Here is a 23,609-nt window from a genome sequence, read left to right as displayed (position 1 = left end):
AAAGCATACTGTTTACAAACAACCTAAAAGTATCTACATAAAGTAAAATCAAAACATTCTCCAAACAGGATACACTGTTAAACTATTTTAATACAAAGAGTGAAAGAAAAGACTTCTGCAAATAACAAAATGCAATTCTTTGGACACACAATATTACTATAAACAAAGGTGAAAAAGAATTGAATGTTCAAATCAAGAGCAGGGTAGTAAGTTTAAAACGAGACAATAGTTGTACAAAACTTTTCAAATCAACCAATAAACAATACAGTAATGCCAGTTTCAGTGTATCAATATCAAATATCAACATCACCTTATTTCTTGATTTAAAAGTAGTCAGACTTAATATGTATCTTGCTTATGGAAAATATTTATTCCTGAAGGTTTAAGTTTCTCTTGTTAGTGTGCTCTCTGCAAGCACTTAAGTCATGCTTGTCTCAAAAAGTAATTGAAACTTTTTTCCATTAATCATCTTAGTTGATCATTTTAGATTTCTTCACATTGTGTACTGAATAAATACACATTTTAATTTTACCAGTATGACTTTTTTACAGACCATCATTAAATAAAAATCTCTAATGATGGTCTGCTGTATATAGCCTATAAGTGTAAATTGCATAATGTGAATTAAATTGTTAATTTACATTGCATTTAACTTGTTATTTCTCAAAAAAAAAAAAACATACTACATATTTACTAAAACATTTTTGTTTCACCACCTGTTCTAAAGTTAACAAAATCATAAAAGCCACATTTACTTGCTAACATTAGTTGTTTGATTAAATACAACAGTGTTATACAGTCAAGGATGGAAACTGCTCACTTGGTCAATAGCACCAGGAGACCTGCCAGGTTCCTTTTTGGGGACCTTATGCCCTACCCCTTTACTTCCCCTCTGCCTGTAGTTCTTTAAAATGGTCTTTTAAAGGCCAAACAATTTTTTTAGAGCTTGACCCAAAAATTGAATAACTTTTATTATGATGGGTACGCTTCTCTCAGCACTTCGTCTCGCATCCTCTTCATAGCGGTCATTTATTTTTTTTTGTTCTTTTTCAAACTCCTCAGCTCTAACTTTTGCCCTCATTTCTTCTATCTCCTTGAGTCTCTGCTCCTCTCTCTCTTTCAGAATACGTTGTTTCTCTTCCTCAATTGCTTTCTCTGCCCTCTCAAGCATCTCACTGGTGTAATGCTGCCCACCATTTCCAGTCACCAATTTATCAATCTGGTCCAGCAACTGAATGACCTGATCTGGATTCTTATCTCTGTTGTTAAACACATGGTATCGTCCACTGCAGGTTTTGATGAAACTGACCAGTTTTGCATTTTTACGCACAAACGTGTGAATGTTTTCGCCTTCCAGTCGATCTCCATGAGTGAACAGGGCCATGGTGTATGTGGAGGCCTCTTTACCAAAAATGTTTTGGATGATTTTAACTGCGTCTGCCTCTTCATCTGTGAATCTGCCTGACTGAATCACAACTAAGAACACATGTGGACCAGGGGCAGAGAGAGGAATACAGAGTTTAATTCTGTCAATCACCTCATCTGCACTCAAGCTGGTGTCAAACAAACCCGGAGAGTCGATGACAGATATTTTTCTCCCATTCACAATTGCATGAAATTTTTCACACTGTGCAGTCACAGAAGCGGATGATATCTCGGATTTAAACAACTTCTTGCACAAGATAGTGTTGCCTGTTGCGCTTTTTCCCACCCCGGTTTTTCCAACCAAAAGAATCCGGAGCTCTTCACCTGGATGCTGCACTATTGAGAAGAATTATAAAATGTATGTAAACGTATTGCATACTTTGTAATTCTAACCAAGAATCTTGCATGTAATATCTTTATATTCCTTTAAAAAATACCTGTTTCGCTTGAAACATGATCAGAATCATGAACTAAATGAAGACCTGAATGATTTTGTTGCTTTAAAATCTGGAGGTGATGAGAAAAGAAACATTTCAACACATTTCTTAAATTACTTTTTTTTTACGATTTAGATGTCTTTATAAAGACAGGATAAAAGAACATAACAGTGTTCTATTTGCCTCCTGCCATACTCCTCTCACCAAACAAGGGCGTCGTTGCCTGCATGAGTACCGAGTTCTGAGTTGTATAAACTTTCATTACTGGTTGTATAAACAGACCCAGGGCCAGGGACCTTTGTCTGCACTTTACATTTGTGACATTATGGATACTTTTTGCAATTGTAATGCATAGACTGGTGAATGGGAACTAAATTAAGTACAAATTTTAATATATTTTATAAAATGAAATAAACTGGGCTGTTGTTTACACTGTAATATGCAATAAGAGAGCCCACACAGCGACAGGAAGTAAAAATAAACACAAAATATTAAGAGACCTGTGCAGGATGGCCTACCCTGCAAAACTCTGTTTTGCTCCAGATCCCAGCAAAAATGTTTTTACCAGCTATTTTTCCCCTTTTGAATAAATGAAAAAAGAAATATAAATAAATAAATATATTTGATGCTGTGTTAACAAGGCTTAATTTTGTGACCCTTCGTATGTAGTAAAAGATCCATTTTTGTCAATGTTCAGACATTTAGTGTTACGGCGAAAGAGCTAACCACTGACATGTTTCATGTAAATCAGGGCCATTCAAATTGGCTCCTGGAGGACCGGTGTCCTGCAGAATTTAGTTCCAACATCCTGGTGGGTTGGACCCAGAAATGGTATTCCTTACATCATGACTTAGCAGAAAAGACACATTTTGTGAATGTAAGCAATCACACATCTGAAAATACAGCTCCTTGCATTTCCAGTTTTTTTCATTCGTTCATTATTTCTATGTTAACATATTTATTTTTAAAGCGGCCATGCAACGGTGTTTCATGCAGTCTGACTTCTTTACAATGTTAGACGTGCGGTCTTCTCATGCTTAACATGGTCAACTTGTCAAAAAACGAGTTGGGCGTATTACGTAGTACTTCTGTGCTCGATACACTCCCCCAGCGATTGTACAGGTTTTGGAAAGTTTTTTTCCGAACATATAAAACTGTTTCGTAACGATTTTTCTTAGTCCCTTATTGGACAATTCTCCCGGAAAAGCAGCGGCACACCCACGCAGCAGCAAGGAGAGCAGGAGAAGGAGCATGCGCAGACGTTACTTTCACTTGTGTGCAGGAGAGAGAGAGCATACGTTTGCGAAGTTCAGGTGTTTGTTTGTTCACTGCATTTGGGTGATGTTTTATAAACGGTGGATATAACACTGGTTTTGGAGATCATTTGAAACTGATATATGGAGCTGTCCCAGTGATAAAAGATGCCGGACATGAACCACATGCAACACGAAACTGGTGTCTGTGTTTTGTTGGCAATGGATGCGCACATGCTTTAGTTCAGCCTACCCATCCTCCCCGCCGTTTTACTCTATTTACGAGTGTTTGCTTTCTGTTTTGGATTTGTTTGTCTGGCTGTCATTGTTTCTCTGGATTTAACCTGGCTTTTCAACCTCTGTTCATCTGGCACACTGGGAGATGTCAAAAGCAGACTTTTTCTGGCAATATTGACATGTATTTCTTGGTCCAGGTTATACTGTATATTACTGTGCAGTTAAAGATTGAAAAGATCAATACATACCTGCAATACTATTGCAGCAACACCACCAATTATACCAAGCACTTGTAGTGAAATGCAAAAAGATTGAACCCAAGAGGTCTTTGATGATGTAGTAGGATAATTTTCATTGACCATCATATCTGTTGAAAAAAGGAGGATAAAGCTCTTGCTCTGAGTAAAATAATGATATAAGTTCAAACAAAAAAAACAAATATAAAATTATAATACATTTATGACTACCAGACTGTCACTTGACTGTTGTTATTTTCGGTGGAAGACATGTGGTAAGCAACAAAAAGCTTGTAGCGGATGGTGGAGTCTTATGTTTTGTATGAGAGGTAGCACAAATTTGAATTGTTCCCCTCTTATTCCTTTTGATACAACTAGATAATTATTTCAGGTCAAAAGTAATTAAAATGTCTATTAAACAGAATTTTTATAAATAAATGATATTAGTCTGCGTCTGTTTATTAGTGTTGAAAAATACATTTTTTGTTTTTCATTTCTGGTTAAAACAATAGATGAAAGCGTACACTGTCCCATATTTGCTTAAACTACTTTCACCAAAATGTTTGTCTTCTTTAGCAAAAAATAGACATTTTCTATTTTTCCATTTTTGGTTAAAAATGGACAATACATACAAACAAATAATTAAATTTAATGGTTTTGTAAATTCAGTAAATCTGACTGCTAAGCAATACGTCGCTTCTTGTAATACAGGCTAAATTCTAATGCACTACTGCTTCACACCTGCTCGTTTTACTTTGACTCTATTTTAAATTAAGACTGTTCAAATTGCATCTCCGCTAAACCCAGTATTAAATTTGTATGTGCACTGTTTCTCTCTCCTTTCCTTCCATTTGTCTTTGTCTTTCAAACTACATTGTTTTAGACTACTTTCACCACTGCACCAGAATTTTTTTATATTTTTTTATTTTAGCAATAATGTCTCATGTAAACATGAATCATATTGTACGCTTTTTATTATAGATAAATATTACAACTCACCTTTCGATACAGTGCTCATAACCTGTGGATGCCTTGGTATCTGCGGCATTTTGTTTTCCTTTTATTGAGAGCTTTTTACATGAATTTAACCTTTCCTCTGATAATACAATGAATCACAGCTAATTTGCCTGCCTGACTTGTTCTTACCCTGGGGTTGAATGAGTATTCACAGCAGACAAAGCAGCACTACGTGGCAGAGCAAATTACCTGTCACCGCCCACACAGTCTACTTTCTTTCCATAAAAGCCATTATTTTTCTTACTCAATATTGCCCTCATCTGCCTGTTGGATGTTATTTGTGTAATTCTTCACCATTTGCAATGATGAGCTGTCAACTTTTGTTTTAATGTTAAAAACACTGATTTAATATCTTGATGAAATGTTTTAGATCAAGGCTTTCTATAACAAACTGACAGAGCTGGGTAGTAATTGATTAGGCTACTGTAATCTGGATTATGTATCAGACTCCAAAAATCAAGTGCTTGAATTTGATACATTTTAAAATACTCGTAATTAGAGTACAGTTACTATTCTATTGTTACGGATTACATTACATAGATTACATTACATATTACTTTTTTATTTTTTGGTAAACCTACCACTTTAACTGTTAAGACAACCAACCAACCCATGATAGCGCGTTTAACATGTTTTTGTTTACAAGCATTTATGTTCGCTATATATTGTTCAAGAACAGTGCTAATCTTCACAGTCTAGAAACAATAAAACTATGATTTGCGCGATTAGTGCAAATCACAACATTCATTGTGAAACTGCCTAGGTCATAAATCCAAATATATTTGTGCTGCTGAATTGTCCATGCCCAGCATTCACAATGGGTGTAGAATACGCGGGGGACATGCCCCCCTCATTTTCAGATTAAAGGAACAATACGGGGTTTTTAGGAAGATCAATTGACAGAAATGCAATATAATCTACAAAACTATTTCTTCAGAGGTGTATAAAGACCTTACGTAATGAACCGTTATGTTTGTAATTATAATAAACTATTGTCAGGGAATACCAAGAGACGGAGGCTCAAATGCGGAAAATAACAGGGTTTTATTGTGACACCAAAACAAAACACAAAGCAGTTCTGAAATGCAGTCCTCTGGGAGGGAAACTCAACCCGAACTCCTCGTAGAGTGAGAATAATCCACTGAGCGTTTGCGGGGAGGGAAACTCAACCCGATCTCCACGTAGAGGGAGAATAATCCACTGAGCATTGCGGGGAGGGAAACTCAACCCGAACTCCACGTAGAGTGAGAATAATCCACTGAGCGTTGCGGGGAGGGAAACTCAACCCGAACTCCACGTAGAGGGAGATAGGAGAAAATCGAACCGGAGAGACGACCCGCGCCGAAGCTTCCTGCGAGGACTGCTGGAAGAGATACCCCCAGACCTGAAACGCCAACGGGAACCAGTGCTCCAGACGGAAAAGGTGAGTGCCTATGCAGGAGTGCTGGGTAAGCCCCAGAGGTTAAATGCAAAACAGGGAAACAACTGAGAACTAGACCAGATGACTAAGACAACTGAGAAAACTAACATGAACAAGGGCTACGGCTGAGACTATGGCTAAGACTATGACAGATCAATACTAGAAATCACTACCAGAGTATTCAAAACAGGGAACAGGTCAATACAGACATTAAACGTAACGGACTGACACGAGACAGAAGGAAAAAAGCGACTAAATAGAGAAAACTAGCTAGAGAGAAGTGGCTGCAGGTGTAAGATAATAAGGAGCCAGGGGCGCCCAATCGTAGGAAGACGAGCTACAGGTGGCAGAGTGAAAACAGTGACGAAAACACCGGTGTGCGGGAAAAGCCTGACAGGGAGACACGAGGGTGGGGCGAATGACGTGTACAGTGAGCACAAGGCAAACTGTCAAAACAATGAACGCATGTGCTCAACAGAACAGACACACCCCCATGCAGGAAGAGCGCCGAAGTTGCCGAGATCATAACATAAACCCACCCCAACAGCGCCACAGGGCGCTTAGGGAGGGGGCTCACCTCGTCTCCGGTGGAAATCCCCGATCAAGGTCCGGTCCAGAATGTCGCGAGACGGCACCCAACACCTCTCCTCTGCGCCATAGCCTTCCCAGTCCACCAAGTACTGAAGTCCCCTCCCCCGACGCCGAACGTCCAGCAGTCTCCTAACTGAGTAGGCAGGAGACCCGTCCACGAGACGAGGGGGAGGGGGGGTGAAACGATTGCTGGCTGGATTCAAGTGGGAAACAATGGCAGCTTTAACCCTGGACACATGGAAGACAGGGTGAACTCGACCAAGATTAGGTGGAAATTTGAGCCGAACGGCCACCGGATTGACCACCTTGGTGATACGGTACGGCCCAATAAACCTGGGTGCCAGCTTGCGAGAAGGCGCCCTAAGAGGCAGGTCCTGGGTGGAGAGACATACACGTTGACCACACACATAGGCAGGGGAAGAAATACGGTGGCGATCGGCCGCTGCCTTGGTCCTTTGCACGGTTCGGGCCAAAACCTTTCTAGCTCTCGTCCAGGTGCGGTGGCACCGTCGGAAGAACGCCAGAGCAGAGGGAACTACAGAATCGAGCTCCTGCGAGTGAAACAGAGGTGGTTGATAACCCAAAAAACATTCAAATGGGGACATACCTGAGGAAGAGACCGGGAGAGAGTTGTGGGCGTACTCCACCCACGAGAGCTGTTGGCTCCAGGAACTGGGATTGTGTGACGTCAGACAGCGGAGTCTCCGACCGAGATCCTGGTTGGCTCGCTCACATAGCCCATTGGTCTGCGGGTGAAAGCCTGAAGACAAACTCGCCCGTGGCCCCGATTTGTCTACAGAATTCTTTCCAGAACCGGGAGGTGAACTGTGGACCCCTATCGGACACGACGTCGACTGGCAACCCATGGAGTCGGAAGACGTGGTCCACCAACAGTTGTGACATCTCCCGGGCGGAGGGGAGCTTGGGTAGGGGAATGAAATGGACAGCCTTAGAAAAACGCTCCACCACCGTAAAGACGGTGTTCCCTCTAGAGGGAGGAAGGCCAGTAACAAAATCTATGGCGATGTGAGACCAGGGCCGAGAGGGGATAGGGAGAGGGCGTAGCAGACCTGCCGGTGGGCGATGAGAGGGCTTATTCTGAGCACAGACGGGGCAAGCCAACACAAACTGTCTGACATCGTTGACCAGAGAGGGCCACCAAAACCGCTGGCGTACAGACGCCAGAGTTCCCCGAATCCCTGGATGGCCGACAAACCTGGATGAGTGAGACCACTGAAGGACTTCAGGGCGCAGTGCAACCGGCACACATAGCCTGCCCGCCGGACACATTCTAGGCACTTGCACCCCTCGACCGGCCTCCACCACTCGCTGCTCGAGATCCCAGATAAGAGCCACGACCACCATTTGCTTGGGAAGAATGGCCTCGGCCGAAAGTTCCTTCCTGGGAGTCTCGAACAAACGAGAAAGCGCATCAGGCTTAGTGTTCTTAGAACCGGGCCGGTACGAGATGGTGAAGTTAAACCGGCCAAAGAAAAGTGCCCAACGGGCTTGGCGTGAACTCAACCTCTTGGCCGAACAGACATATTCCAGATTCTTATGATCCGTCCAGACCAAGAAGGGCTGCACTGACCCCTCCAACCAGTGACGCCACTCCCCCAAGGCCAGACGAACCGCCAGCAACTCTCGATTACCGATGTCGTAGTTCAGTTCAGCAGGGCTGAGGCGATGAGAGTAAAAGGCGCAAGGATGCACCTTCTCATCATGGCTGGAACGCTGAGACAAAACCGCGCCAATCCCGACATCAGAAGCATCGACCTCAACAATAAATTGTCGCTCCGGATCTGGAAAACAAAGCACAGGCGCAGAGACAAAGCGAGACTTGAGATTCTCAAAGGCTACCTGTGCATCGGAATTCCACCTGAACGGGACCTTAGAGGAGGTCAATGCAGTGAGAGGTGCGGCCACTTGGCTGAAACCCCGGATAAATCGCCGGTAAAAATTGGCGAAACCCAGGAACCGCTGTATGGCCACACGAGAGTCAGGAACGGGCCACTCAGCGACAGCTTTGATCTTAGCGGGGTCCGGCTCTATGCCTCTGGGCGAGATGATATGGCCAAGGAACGAAACCGTATCGGCATGGAATTCGCACTTCTCCGCCTTGATAAAGAGTTGATTCTCAAGAAGACGCTGGAGAACCTCCCGAACGTGCTGAGTGTGTTCCTGGAGAGAAGGGGAAAAAATAAGTATGTCATCCAGGTACACAAAGACAAAGCGATCAAGCATGTCTCTCAACACGTCGTTAACAAGGCCCTGGAAGACGGCAGGAGCATTGGTCAATCCAAACGGAAGCACCAAATACTCATAGTGTCCCGTAGGAGTATTAAATGCCGTCTTCCACTCGTCCCCTTCACGGATGCGGACCAGGTGATAGGCATTGCGTAGGTCTAGCTTAGTAAAGACCCGGGCTCCCTGTAAAAGTTCAAAGGCAGAAGACATGAGCGGCAAGGGGTATTTATTCTTGACCGTTATCTCATTCAAACCTCGATAATCAATACAGGGGCGCAGGGAGCCATCCTTCTTCTGCACGAAGAAGAATCCCGCACCGGCCGGAGAGGAGGATCGACGGATGAGTCCAGCCTGTAAGGATTCTCGAATGTATCTTTCCATGGCCTCTCTCTCAGGAAGGGAAAGGGAGTACAGATGTCCCTTAGGCGGAGAAGTGCCCGGAAGAAGGTCTATGGCACAGTCGTAGGGGCGATGCGGGGGCAGGGAGGTGGCTAGCGACTTGCAGAACACCGACCGAAGATCGTGGTATTCCTCCGGGACCCCGGCAACATCAACCGCTTCAATCTGAAACATAGGAGACACGGCAACAGGAGACGGGGCAGGACCAAGACAAGACTTGTGACAATAAGGGCTCCAAGCTAAAATAGAATTGTTAACCCAATCAATGTGAGGATTATGCTGTGACAACCACGGATGCCCTAATATGATAGGAGTATTGGGGGAATCGAGGATGTACAGCGTAAGTCTCTCACAATGATTTCCAGATAAAAAAAAACTTACGGGGTGAGTGACGTGAGTGATAGTGTAGAAGGTGGATCCCGCCAGCGTTGAGACTGAGATGGGTCGTTGGAGGGGAGTGACTGGAATCCCCCACTTGCGAGCAAACGTGACGCTAAGGAAATTTCCTTCAGCCCCAGAGTCGATGAGTGCCTCGCCGGAGAAGGAAGAACCTCCATAAACCAGACGGAAGTGAATCTGGGTTCGGGAACTCGGAGAGGTCGAAGAGATGACGCCCACCCTTATACTCCGATCTAGGGGTGGGCGCGAGCTTTTAAAGGACACTGAAGAACAATGTGGTCCGGTTTGCCGCAGTAAAAGCATAATCCCAGCTCTACTCGTTGTTGCTTTTGCTGAGGAGTGAGACGAGAACGACCCAGCTGCATGGGTTCGGCAGCGGGAGCCTGACTAGCCAGGGGAACGGGAGCACTGGTACCCGCATTGGCATCTCGGATACGCCACGGAGGTGGAGAGCGGCGTCTTTGGCGGCGGCGGTTAAGCCGACCCTCCACACGGAGGCAGAGATCTGTAAGAGCCTCGCGGTCCTGAGGAAGATCAAGCGGGCAATTTTGTCTGCAATAGCATTGCTAAGACCTTCCAGGAAACGTGCCCGTAACGCCCCCTCATTCCAATTACAAGCAACAGCTAACGTCTGGAAACGTATAGAATAGTCAGTAATAGAATCTCGGCCCTGGTTAAGACGGGACAGTTCCGCCGCCGCCTGGTCTCCACGGGCCGAACGGTCAAACAACCTTGTCATCTCGGTGCGGAAGAGTTCGAATGAGCGACAACACGATGCCTGGGCTTCCCAGACCGCCACGCCCCATTCTCGAGCACGACCGACAAGCAGTGTTAGGACGAACGCGAGTTGTGCCTCCGCCGTGGAATACCGGCGTGGTTGGAGAGCAAACACCATGGCGCATTGGGCAAGGAACGGCCAACAGGCCTGCAGATCCCCGCTATACAGGGGAGGACTATTAACATGAGGTTCCGGCTCCTGATGAAAGCTTCGGCCCGACAGACCGGTTCCATGCTCCGCCGCTTCGCGTCGGAGGTCGTCGACGATGAAGAGAAGCCCCTCAACACGGGAGCCGAGTGCCTCAACTTCGTGGGCGGTCGCGTTGAGTCGAGACTCCTGGTGTCCCAACATAGCCCCTTGCTGTTGCAGAGAGGAAAGGAGAGGGCTTATTCCCGCTGAGTCATCCATATTGAGGTCAGTCCGTTCTGTAAAGAAATAACAAGAGACGGAGGCTCAAATGCGGAAAATAACAGGGTTTTATTGTGACACCAAAACAAACCACAAAGCAGTTCTGAAATGCAGTCCTCGGGGAGGGAAACTCAACCCGAACTCCTCGTAGAGTGAGAATAATCCACTGAGCGTTGCGGGGAGGGAAACTCAACCCGAACTCCACGTAGAGGGAGAATAATCCACTGAGCGTTGCGGGGAGGGAAACTCAACCCGAACTCCACGTAGAGGGAGAATAATCCACTGAGCGTTGCGGGGAGGGAAACTCAACCCGAACTCCACGTAGAGGGAGAATAATCCACTGAGCGTTGCGGGGAGGGAAACTCAACCCGAACTCCACGTAGAGGGAGAATAATCCACTGAGCGTTGCGGGGAGGGAAACTCAACCCGAACTCCACGTAGAGGGAGAATAATCCACTGAGCGTTGCGGGGAGGGAAACTCAACCCGAACTCCACGTAGAGGGAGAATAATCCACTGAGCGTTGCGGGGAGGGAAACTCAACCCGAACTCCACGTAGAGGGAGAATAATCCACTGAGCGTTGCGGGGAGGGAAACTCAACCCGAACTCCACGTAGAGGGAGAATAATCCACTGAGCGTTGCGGGGAGGGAAACTCAACCCGAACTCCACGTAGAGGGAGAATAATCCACTGAGCGTTGCGGGGAGGGAAACTCAACCCGAACTCCACGTAGAGGGAGAATAATCCACTGAGCGTTGCGGGGAGGGAAACTCAACCCGAACTCCACGTAGAGGGAGAATAATCCACTGAGCGTTGCGGGGAGGGAAACTCAACCCGAACTCCACGTAGAGGGAGATAGGAGAAAATCGAACCGGAGAGACGACCCGCGCCGAAGCTCCCTGCGAGGACTGCTGGAAGAGATACCCCCAGACCCGAAACGCCAACGGGAACCAGTGCTCCAGACGGAAAAGGTGAGTGCCTATGCAGGAGTGCTGGGTAAGCCCCAGAGGTTAAATGCAAAACAGGGAAACAACTGAGAACTAGACCAGACGACTAAGACAACTGAGAAAACTAACATGAACAAGGGCTACGGCTGAGACTATGGCTAAGACATCATAAAAAATGATGCTCAAAACTGCTATGTCACACAGCTAATATTACAACAACAACATATCTTGGTTCTAACAAACTGAAAAACCAATGTTACTCACATACTGATCCGAATCAAAGCAACCTCCATCTGATCGGGGGTGATTTTTAGACGATCTTTCTCTCCAACGTCTCTCTGCTGGAAAGTATCTCCATAGATTTCTATGAGTATCTCCGCTAAAAGACTCAGTACCGTGGGTCCGCTTTGAAGATTGGTTGCATTGCAATGAGTCAGAAAGCTTCCAAAACTACATTAATTTGCGTTTTTGAGAAAAATGGAGGCCATACAGATGTTAAACTACTTGAGGGTGAGTAATTAATTGCAGAATTTTCATTTTTGGCCGGAGTTACCCTTTAAAGGCGCAGTTTTTGATTTACAGCGGCCACTAGTTGCATTGATGTCAATGCATACTCTCTATAGGTGGACACCGGCGGACTGTTTGAATAACTCTCCTCAATCCCGGCTGCCTGCTGAACGTGACGACGGGGTGTCGTCAGATGGACAGGGAAGTCCGGTTTTAATTGCTTTACATGTGTGTTTGTTAATGTGCTTGTGCTCCTTTGTAGATATGCTTAATTTTCTCTCAATGCCATATGCTGGTGGTTTTATATGTTGGTTAACTTCACGTATGTGCATGGGTCGTGTTTTAAGAATATTTATAATGTGTGCGGTGCTAACTGGTATTTATGACGTGTGCTGTTCGTTTGCACTATGAATTGTTTGCTGTGAATATCTACTGTGTGCTGGGCCAATTTATGGTGGTTGGCGGTTATAGGGGATAACCAGTGTGTGTTATTGTGAATTAAGTTATGACAAATGCTGCAGAGCTGCTCTTATTCAAATAAACGTATTTTTTTCTCTGATATCCTTGAGTTGTTGGCGTTTCTGTAGTGCTCCCTCTGGACCTTACCGGTTTATAATTAAAGGTGGTGGCAGCAACATTATTTGAAGCGGCCTAGTTCCCTTAGTGGTGGCTAAGGTCTGTTACAGTATAAACGCTGCCTCAGTGCCACTGAGAAAGAGCTAACCACTAACCTTGTTCATGTAAATCAGGGCCATTGAAATCGGCTCCTGGAGGGCTGGTGTCCTGCAGAATTTAGTTCTAACACCAAACAAACACACCCGACCAAGCTAATCAAAGTATTCAGGACTATTTGAAAATGATGACCAGGGGCCTCATGTATCAATGTTGCGTACGCACAAAAATGTTGCGTACGCCAGCTTTCACGCTCACGGTCGGATGTACTAACAATGAAATTAACGTGAGAATGTGCGTTCCTACACGCCAACTTCCTGTCTGGCGTACGTACATTTCTCATGGTTTTTGTCCTTTAGCGACTCTTAGAGGCAATGAAGTGAAGTTGCAAACATATAGACTATCAAATCATTAGACAAGTCTATCGCACCACCAGCTGTGAGAAACATTACGATTAATTTGTAATTGATAAAATAATTGACACACTATTGTCACACGAGCCTTATGGGAATATGTTATCAATTATGCAATTAAGAAAGAACATATAAAAGCATGAGCAAATTAATACAACCCTTAGTCCATGACAATGGCAGCATTAGCCTTATTAGAGGACATTGCCAATGGCAGAATCCGAAGAGAACGTGTTTTTAGGGACCATAATGATTTTCTGGCCCACGATGATGACTGGCTTATCAGCCGAGGGCTATCCTCTTGGAACTTTGTGCTGAGTTGGGTCCGAATTTGGAGAGAGAGAGACAGCGAGGAGCCACGCATTACCCGTTCTCTTACAGGTGCTCACAACACTTGGTTTCCTGGCAACTGGCTCTTGCTCTTCCAAAGGGAATTTGCAGATCGCTCAGGAATAAACCAGTCATCTTTGCCAGCTGTATGGGATGGGATCATCCGCATGTCTACCAGATATATAAGGTTCCCATACAATGCAGTTGACCAGCCAAACATTAAAGCGCAATTTGCAGCGATAGCCGGTTTTCCTAATGTAATCGGAGCGATCGACTGCACACACATTGCTATAAAAGCGCCATCTGAGGAAGAATTTGCAAATGTGAATCTGAAACATTTCCATTCAATAACTGTGCAGATAATATGTGACGCACAAATGCGCCTAAAAAATATTGTGGCAAGGTGGCCTGGGTCAACCCATGATTCATTCATCCTTACAAACAGCATGGTTGGGATGAGGCTCCAAGCTGGCTGGGTGCGCGATGGGTGGCTTCTTGGTGAGTGATGCATTTAAAATTATGTTTCTATATATAAAAAAATATTAAAATAATTTAAACTGCCCATCAGGAGACCGCGGTTATCCACTAAAGACGTGGTTGTTAACCCCCCTCACCAACCCACAAACTGACCGAGAGCGCAGATACAATGATGCCCATTCTCGCACTCGGTCAGTTGTAGAGCGGGCAATTGGGCCACTGAAATGTCGGTGGCGCTGCCTTGACAGGACCGGAGGAATGCTGCTATACCGCCCTGACAAGGTGTGCCGCATCGTGCTGGCCTGTGGTGTGCTGCACAATGTTGCGCACAGGCACGGCATTCCACTTGGTGAGATGGTAGCACCGCCAGATGACCCCGAGCCAGGACCAGTGTATGTGCAGCCCAACCAACAAGCTATTCAGGCCCGTCAACATGTGATTGCGACAATATAAATAGTAATCAGACACAAAGTTCATTTTTTGACCAATTCCTTTAATGAGTGACTTATGCCTGTGAGTGCGTCAGTGATATTTTTCAGGTGAGTGTTAATTTCTCCGATGGCCTGATCGATTTGCTGTTGTGACTCAAGAACAGCATGTGTCAAGACGCGGCCAGACGGACAGGACTCCGCACTGGGGGAGTACTGGAAACGCCGGAGACGTCGGACACAAAGGGCTCTGGCTGCTCCGGAGGGGTGGACTCTGAGTGCGTGCTGTCAGGAATGTGAGATGGAAGAACCCAATTGCAGGCAGGCAGAGGTGAAGGGGTTAACAGAATTTATTTAAAATAAAGAAACAAAACACCCACGAGGGGGTAACGAAGAGAGGACTAATACTAAGAAACAGAAACCAAAATACTTCCCACGAGGGGGCAAAACAGCAGGACAAAATAACTAAAATAAAACACGAAGAGGTAAATAACAAAACTCACAGTCCACGGACGAGCACAAGGTACAGGTACACAGTACATACATGGAGTACATAGATGAAACACAGCAAGACACTATATACAATACACGAGCACAGGACAAAGAAACATGAGGGCATTTATAGGGCAAGACAAACGAGGGATAATGACACAGGGCAGGTGGGAAACATTAGACACGGCAGGGAAGCAATACAAGAAACGAGAGGGGCGGGGCCAATGACAAGACACGAGAAAGCACATGAGATGTCAAAACAAACAACTCATGGCTTTCTCACATAAACCTAAGGGCTCCGTCCCGATCCTGCCACACGACTAGAAATTCAGAAACAAGAAGGCAGGACCGTGACAGCGTGCCAGTGGACGTTCCTGCTGTTGCACCACACAAGTCTAAATAAACACAGGCACATGTTAACTGTGATTTGAGTTTGTTCATTATTAATGGGTGCACGTATTTGGCATAAATGTAAAAAAAGCCGTAAAATATCTGGTGTAATTGAGCTAGATTGCATGCATTTTGAAATTAATTGCAGGCTGGTGTGTACCAATGTTACATCCCACAGCAACGGATACTACTCCAGAGAGTAAAGTGTCGCCTACAATAGAGTCAACTCTCTGCTCAAAGGGTGTGAGTTCATTGACCCCTGTACCACCGACTGTTCTGCCCACACTTTGTCGGTGCGCAGCAGTTCTCCGCTTAACTTCCACTTTTATATACGACCATTTCTTTTTAATTTCATTTAAAGTCTGATTTTCCGATCCCACCGCGTTGACGGCGTCAGCCAAACTCTCCCACTCATTTTTTTTCCTTTTGTTATTAATTCCGGAGGACAAAGTTCCAAATAAAATATTTTTTCTAGCTTCTACCTCTGATAGTAGCACCTCCAATTCACATTACGTAAATTTTCGTTTGTTGCTGCTTGGTTTTTCCATTTTCTTGCTGCTTGGTTTTGCCAAAGTGAACTCATTACCATATATTCAAGTGTATTTAATTGAGGGAGGAGACAGAATTCTGGTGTATGTGCTCTCAATTTCAAGTTAATTGTGATGTACTAAGAGAATATGCGTGGGATCCTGCGTACGCAGAGATTCATACATCTGAGTTTTTTTGTGCGTACGCACATTTACAGCTTTGTACGTACGCAATGTTTTAGTATAGAATCAACGCAAGTCTTTGTACATGAGGCCCCAGGTGGATTAGGGTTGGAACTAAACTAAGCACATCACTGACCCTCCAGGACCGGATTTTTAGTTGTGCAATAGATATACTATTTAAATTTAGACATTTATATTTTGGAGTTACATTAATTATTTTATTCACATAAATGCACACGCTTGACTCGTACTGACCCATCAAATCTTGTCCTGCTCAGACCTCTGTTGTGTCAGGTCCCCGGGGAATCCCACAGGAATGCATGCCTGTGGTGCTTACCTTACAGAACACTGAAGGTGGACTTGCACTCAGGTGTATATAGAGTGTATAGAGCAGGCAAATCATTCATTATGTTGTGAATGTTTTTGTTGCGGATTATGATAAAATAAAAAAACATCACACATGTACAGTTCAGTCTATTTAGAAAGAGCATGGGTTTATGTTCGAGGACAATGTCCCCAGACCGCCGTAGAGGGAAAGAGAACCACCCCCAATAGATTTCCCCTCATGGCAAGGAATTCATTTTTTATGAGTCATTCAAATATTTGTGTGAGCCTATTTATAATTTTGGTCCCGGTTCAAGCCCCGGCTGGAATGGGAGGCCTTTCTGTGTGGAGTTTTCATGTTACCCCTGAGTCAGCGTGGGTTTACTACAGTTTCCTTCCACAGCCCAAAGACATGCAGGTTAGGTGAACTGAAGATTCTAAATTGTCCCTATATAGACATACTGTATGCTGAAATAGCATTAAGAAGAAAATAAATACGTACATATAATTTTATTGTACTTAATCCTTTTTTAACGCTAATGTTTTGTGAAACGAGATGTTTATTTTCTGAGTCAAACTTTAAAAAATCCTTGTGGGTTGGACACAGAAATGTTATTCCTTACATCACTTAGCAGAAAGACAGACTTTGTGAATGTTAGCAATCACACATCTGAAAATACAGCTCCTTACACATCAATACTTTTTTTCCTTCATTTGTTTAATTTCTTATTGTAATGTTTTTTTTAATTCAGCATAAGATAAAATATTTGGTTCATTAATTCAGTGTAAACCTCTCCCTCTGTTCTGGGCAATATCATACATTAAAATGTGTATGATCTGCACTTCCAAATTTCACTGTTAATACACCATCCAAACAATAATTTCAATATTCTATAATTTGGGGAATACTAATTCTAATCTTAAAAACTATTTAGAACAGATGTTCTGTGGAGTAGTTTGCCCTTATTGCCTTTTTTTTTTACAAGTCTCCCTGACTGACTATCTGGATATGTGCTCTCTGGATTTAACCTGGCTTTTCGACCTCTGGTTATGGTCATATGGCGCAAAAAAGTGTTATATGGCACACTGGGAGATGTCAAAAGCAGACTTTTTCTGGCAATATTTACATGTATTTCTTGGTCCATGTTATATATACTGTGCAGGTAAAGATTGAAAAGATCAATACATACCTGCAATACTATTGCAGCAAGACCACCAATTATACCAAGCACTTGTAGTGCAATGAGATTGAACCCAAGAGGTCTTTGATGGTGTAGTAGTAGGGATGCACGATAAATTATCGGCCATATCGGTATCGGCCAATAAATGGTCATTTTTAATGTTATCGATATTGGCCGATAATCAAATTTAGGCCGATATATTATAGCTGATAAATTATGAATCATTTCGTTTGGTTGAACCACTTCAGCGGCACACTGCTCAAAGTTAAAATCCAGTACAGTAATGTCTTTCTGTCGTGATCATTAACTTACTGCTATTAGCAAAACATTGTTGATGTAGTATGTAGATATTTATGAATATCGTAGCTGTCGGGCGGAAACCTCCTATGTCCAAATTTGGTCAATTTCATATTTTTCACAAATCGATGCTATTGGTCAGTCCCCATGTGGGTCTGTTATTTTTACAAATTATTAATCAATCTAAAGTGTTGAAAATAGCTTGAGAGCAAATCTCTTAACTCCATTGGACACTTCAACTGTCTGAGAAGTCTCGTAACTCCACCTCTTCTTCACTCCGCGGGAGCTTCTCGGCATTACGTCTCCTGATTGAACGTTTTTTAGACAATAACGAGTGAAAATAGTTAGGTTAGATACATTTGAGTAGCCCTGTTTTGTTAAAAATCGATAGCTGTAATGCTTCGGTGCAGGAAGCCCGTGAGCCACGAAGGTAAGTTTGAGAGCAGATTTGGCTAATTTCCGCTTATTAGACAGCCTAGTCAGCTCATCGTTTTTTGTATTACATCACTTATAGTTCTTAAACCTTTAAAATAGAGTTTAGGAAGATGTATGTAACCACAGTCGTTAGCTTTGGTTAACGATTGAAGCCTTTTCTCTTGTCAAAAGGCTCAACGCGACCGCCAACTTTATTTGCATGCAGATTAATTTCCGCTTATATTAGACAGCCTGTTTAACGTTTTATTTTGGTATTGCATTACTCATAGCTCTAACGTTTAAAATAGAGTTTAGGAAGATGTACTGTATGTAACCACAATTATTAGCTTTCATTAGCTTTTAAAGCCTCGTCTCTTGTCAAAAGACTCAATGAGACTGCAGACTTTGATGAACACTGCTGGCAGCAGCGACGTCTGTGTCCGTACCATTCTTATCAATGACAGCGTAATCTCGTATCTCCCTGCTCCCAAGTCATAAACCTTGTATCTCCGATTATGTTGTGTTAATGTTGGTACAAAACAGTATATGATAGCAATATAAGGCATAATACCAACTTTAACGATACAATGTTTAATAACTCAAAAAATATGCAGTTTTTTTTTATTTCCTGAAAAATAATGGTTTTGCAGATGCGAGGATTCCGCCCGACAGCGACGATGTGTAAATCATAAGAACAAACACATACTATTTGAATCATACTGCTGTCTGAATGCTTTCTGTCTTGAGACCTGTTGGACTTGTGGCTATTGAGAAACACCTTTCTGGGTTGCTCTGGAAGAACATCTTTAATTTGTTTATTAGATAGACATTATACCAGAAAAGTTTAAAAGTTAAAGAATCTTTAATTTGTGTAAAGTAGGCTTGGTACATGATTTTCAGGAGAAAAATAGAATATTCAGTCTCAGAAAATGTTAAATTAATATTTAGGTGCTGTATATCGGCCAATATATCGGTTATCGGCTTCCAATGTTCAAGAATTATCGTTTATCGTTATCGGCCAAAATTGACATATCAGTGCATCCCTATGTAGTAGGATCATTTTCATTGACCATCATATCTGTTGAGAAAAGGAGGCCAAAGCTCTTGCGTAAAATAATTATAGTTCAAACAAAAATAACAAATATAAAAAATAATAATACATTTATGAGTACCCAACGATAATTGCATTATGGCCCTTTCATACGGGATGTGGCAGTCATGAATGTCTAGTTTATTTTCGGTGGAAGATATGCGGTAAATGACAAAAGCAGACGGATTAATCTTTTATGATAGGGTAGCACAAATTTGAATTGTTCCCCCCTTATTCCCTTTGACACAACTAGATAAGGTTATATATTTTTTTCAGGTCAAAAGTAATTAAAATGTCCATTAAACTGTAACGAACGAGATACTGCAGAAAGTTGAGAATCCAAATGCAAGGTGTTTAATAAAAACCAATCGGCAAACAATCCAAAACTGCAGGCAAAACGTAGTCAAGGGCAGACAGGTAAATCCATAAACCATGAGACAGTCCAACCAAACGACAAAACAAGAGGGTAATCTAAAAGCAGTAATCCAACCAAGGCACAATGATAACAAAGTACAGACATGAACATGAACATGAACATGAACATGAACATGAACATGAACATGAACATGAACATGAACCAGTGAGACACTCAGTGCGTAGTCAAACTGACAATTCCTCACAAAGTATACATGCCACAGGCATGGCTTCAATACAGATCAAACAGGAAGTGTGTGAAGAGCGATAGAGTCCATAGTCCATAAGGGGAGAGGGGGCCCCCTGGTGGAAGGGATGAATGGGCAAAATGCCCATTCCTTACATAAACTGTATTTTAATAAATAAAGGACATAAGTCTGCATCTGTTTATTAGTGTTAAAAACAAATACATTTTCTGTTTTTCATTTCTGTTTAAAACAATAAATGAAAGTGTACACAGTCCAATATTTGCTTAAACTACTTTCACCAAAATGTTTGTTTTCTTTAAGCAAAAACATTTTTTTATTTTTGGTTAAAAAATGGACACTATACAAACAAATAATACAACATTTTCACGTTTGTCTTTTATTGGTTTAGCAATTCAGTAAATCTGAGTGCTAAGTATATGTCGTAGTTTCGTAGTTGTGTTAATGCACTACTGCGTCACACCCGCTCATTTTACTTTGAGACTAATTTGTGACTGATCAAATTGTGTCTATACGCTAAACCCAGTATTAAGTTATACAGTTTGTGTGTGGACTGTTTCTGTCTCCTTTCCTTACATTTGTCTTTGTCTTTCTAACTACATTGTTTTAGACTACTTTCACCAGTCCAGCAGGAAAATGTTTTTTGAGTCATATTGTACTTTTTTATTATAGATAAAAGATATAACTCACCTTTTGATACAGTGCTTATAACCTGTGTATGCCTTGGTATCTGCGGCATTTTGTTTTCCTTTTCTATAAAATAGATAGTTTTTAAATGAACTTAAAACTATTCCTCTGATAATAAAATGAATCACTGCTAACTTGCCTGACTTGTTCTTACTCTGGGGTTGAATGATTATTCACACAGCAGACAAGGCAGCACTGCATGGCAAAGCACATTACTTGTCACCGCCCACACATCATTCAATCAAAATTCCTAAGAGTGTAAATGTTTTACACTCTGAAAAACAACTGATTTAAATTTTCATTTATACTACAGTGTGCAATTTTGCTATATTATACCATAGTATTATCATAATATTATATAATATTAATTGAATATTAATTAAATTAATATATTTAATTTTTATTCTATTTTCTATTTATTTAACCAGAAAGAAACTTGTTTCCTGTCTTCTTTCTTTCTGTAAAAGCCTTTTTTTCTTACTCAATTGCTCTCTCGTCTGCCTGTGTCATGGAACTGCCAGGAACCATAAACGAGGGAGGATTTCCAAAATAATACTTTTAATCAAAAGTCCAAAAGAAACATGGGAATAAACACAGGTAATCCAACATGTAGGAACACAGCCAGCAAAACAATGTAAACAGTAGACAAGACACTGATCAATGGAAAGGGCAGAGAATAGCAATCCAGTGATGAGGCTGATGATGGGCAGGTGTGGTGATTGCAGACATGGGACAGGTGCGGGAGAGTGGGGCCTGATGGGAAACGGAGTCCATGGGGGAACACAGGAGAAAACTGGCATGGGGACAGACGAGACTGTGACAGTACTTCCCCTTCCCAGAAGGCGCGTCCTCGTGCCTAGGAGGAACAAACAGGGAGGGGGGTTGGGTGTCCTGGAGGCAAGTGCAGGGACAGGACAGGACAGGAAGCCTCAAGGACGGTTCTCCCAGCAAGGGCAATCAGGTGGGGCACGGTGGATCTGGGAGCTCAGGTGGCCACGGAGGTTCAGAGGGGCATGGGGGTTCAGGTACTTTCACCATGGCCGTAGCTTTGGGGCTGGTGGAGTCAGAGATGGTGGTGATGCTGGCTGCCGTGGCAGTGGAAGTGGGTGTAGAGGATGCAGTGGAGGTGCTTCCCAGAATTTCCCCAAAGCTATTTTGGGGGGCTCCTATCCCCACACTGCCATGGCCGGTCCTACCTCCCTGAAAAAGATTCTGAGGACCGGCCACGGCAGTGTGGGCATAGGAGCCCCAAAATAGCTTTGAGGAAATTCTGGGCTCTGAGGGCTTGGGAGGCTTGAAGGGCTCCGAGGGCTTGTGAGGCTTGATGGGCTCTGAGGGCTTGAGAGGCTCGATGGGCTCAGATGGCTTTGGAGGTTCTGAAGAAGACTAGGAAGAATTGGCAAGGCTTGGGAAACTCTGAAGACTTGGAAGACTTAAAAAGATCTGTCACGTCCCCTTTAACATACAGAGGGTCGAACTCCTGCAATAACTGATCCATAAGAAGAAGCTTGGGTGCGGGAGATCCGTGTCGTGGTGCCAGCTCGGGTGAGCTTCAAGGCGCGCGCCTCACGGATTAGCCTTGGCTTTGTGCCGGTGCAGGAGTGCCGCGGCGTCCACGCTGTTTCATACGGCGTCGGGGCTTTGTGGAGGACTTCGCCGTGGTGTTGGAGTGAATTGGGGCGCACAACATGCTTCTCGATAAGATCCGATGGTGATCAGTCTCATCCCGAATAGCCTCGCTCACGCAGAAGCGAGAGCCATTCATTTCCAGGTTGAGACTGATGAACTCAACCACGTGTCTGTCCAGGAATTCTGTCCCGGAACGTGCAGAGGGGGGCGTGGATGGTGCTTTAGCACCTGCCCCTTTAGCCCTTAATGCCCAAAGTGCCCTTTTTGTCATGGCAATTTTTTGTAATAAAGGAGTAGTTCACTATAAAATGTAAATTTCATGATAATTCACTGAGTCATAAAAGCTGTCAGTGTGTTTATTTCTTCTGTCGAAAACATATTGAGGCTTATGAGTAAAGCTTTCCAGGGTTCTTATCCATCTAATGGACTTCAAAGGGGGAAGTTGGTTAAGGTCCAAAATTTTGTTTCATCACAGCTTCAAAAGGCTCTATGACACCTTTCGATGCAAAAGAGTGTTGTCTACCATAGTCATTGTAGTCAATTGTAGTCATTTTCCAAGAAAACTAAGAAATTATACACTTTTAAACATAACTATATGACTTGCGAGTGAATTATCATTAAATATTTATTTAAAGTGAACTGCTCCTTTAATTTCATGTGATGTTTTGCTCGCTTCCTGTGAATGTCATCATAAACAATTGCCTTAATTTTGTCTAAGAAAGACACAAGTAATTATTACATTTTTGTATTTTAGTTTGAGTATTTGTATAGGATACCTGTTTGTATAGAAACACTACAGAGTTTGTTTTTGTTAAAAAAATTATACTCTGTAATATTGATATTAATATTATATTCACAAACCATTTGCATCCAGTTTGACCACAGAAATAACAAACTGTCATAAATCACAACCTAAATTAATTTTATCCCCCACAAAGGGAGAGTCAGTCTACCCACAGTTAAACAAATCTTCGTCTCCCGTGTTAAAAATGATTACACTTTCACTTTCTGTCTACTTTTGCACTCTATTTGCTTATACATTTGCTTTTGAGTTTGCATTGAGTTTGAATTTTCTATTCAAAACAAGGTTAACAAATTCTTTCTGAGACTTCTTTTTCATTTATTAAACAACTAGTGATACAGTGAATATTTACCATAT

At 43.0% G+C, this 23,609-nt stretch overlaps 1 protein-coding gene across 2 annotated transcripts; it reads right to left on the bottom strand.

Annotated features, from left to right (window-relative positions):
- Positions 1–107: 107 nt before the first annotated feature.
- On the bottom strand, positions 108–20,957 carry LOC130552423 (GTPase IMAP family member 7-like). Of its 2 annotated transcripts, none has more exons than XM_057330686.1 (4): positions 20,825–20,957; positions 3,601–3,719; positions 1,863–1,932; positions 108–1,761 (listed from the first exon to the last, which is right to left on the bottom strand). In XM_057330686.1, the coding sequence occupies exons 1-4, from the start codon at positions 20,871–20,873 to the stop codon at positions 920–922; spliced, it is 1,080 nt and encodes a 359-aa protein (XP_057186669.1). In that variant the 5' UTR covers positions 20,874–20,957; the 3' UTR covers positions 108–919. The 2 variants fall into 2 exon arrangements, with proteins under 2 accessions (XP_057186669.1, XP_057186668.1); XM_057330685.1 differs by lacking the exon at positions 20,825–20,957 and adding an exon at positions 4,588–4,723.
- Positions 20,958–23,609: the final 2,652 nt, after the last annotated feature.

The sequence above is a fragment of the Triplophysa rosa genome, linkage group LG4 (assembly GCF_024868665.1).
Source record: "Triplophysa rosa linkage group LG4, Trosa_1v2, whole genome shotgun sequence".
Lineage (NCBI taxonomy): Eukaryota > Metazoa > Chordata > Actinopteri > Cypriniformes > Nemacheilidae > Triplophysa > Triplophysa rosa.
Note: the sequence above shows the minus strand (reverse complement) of the source record. Positions and strands in the feature narration are given on the sequence as shown.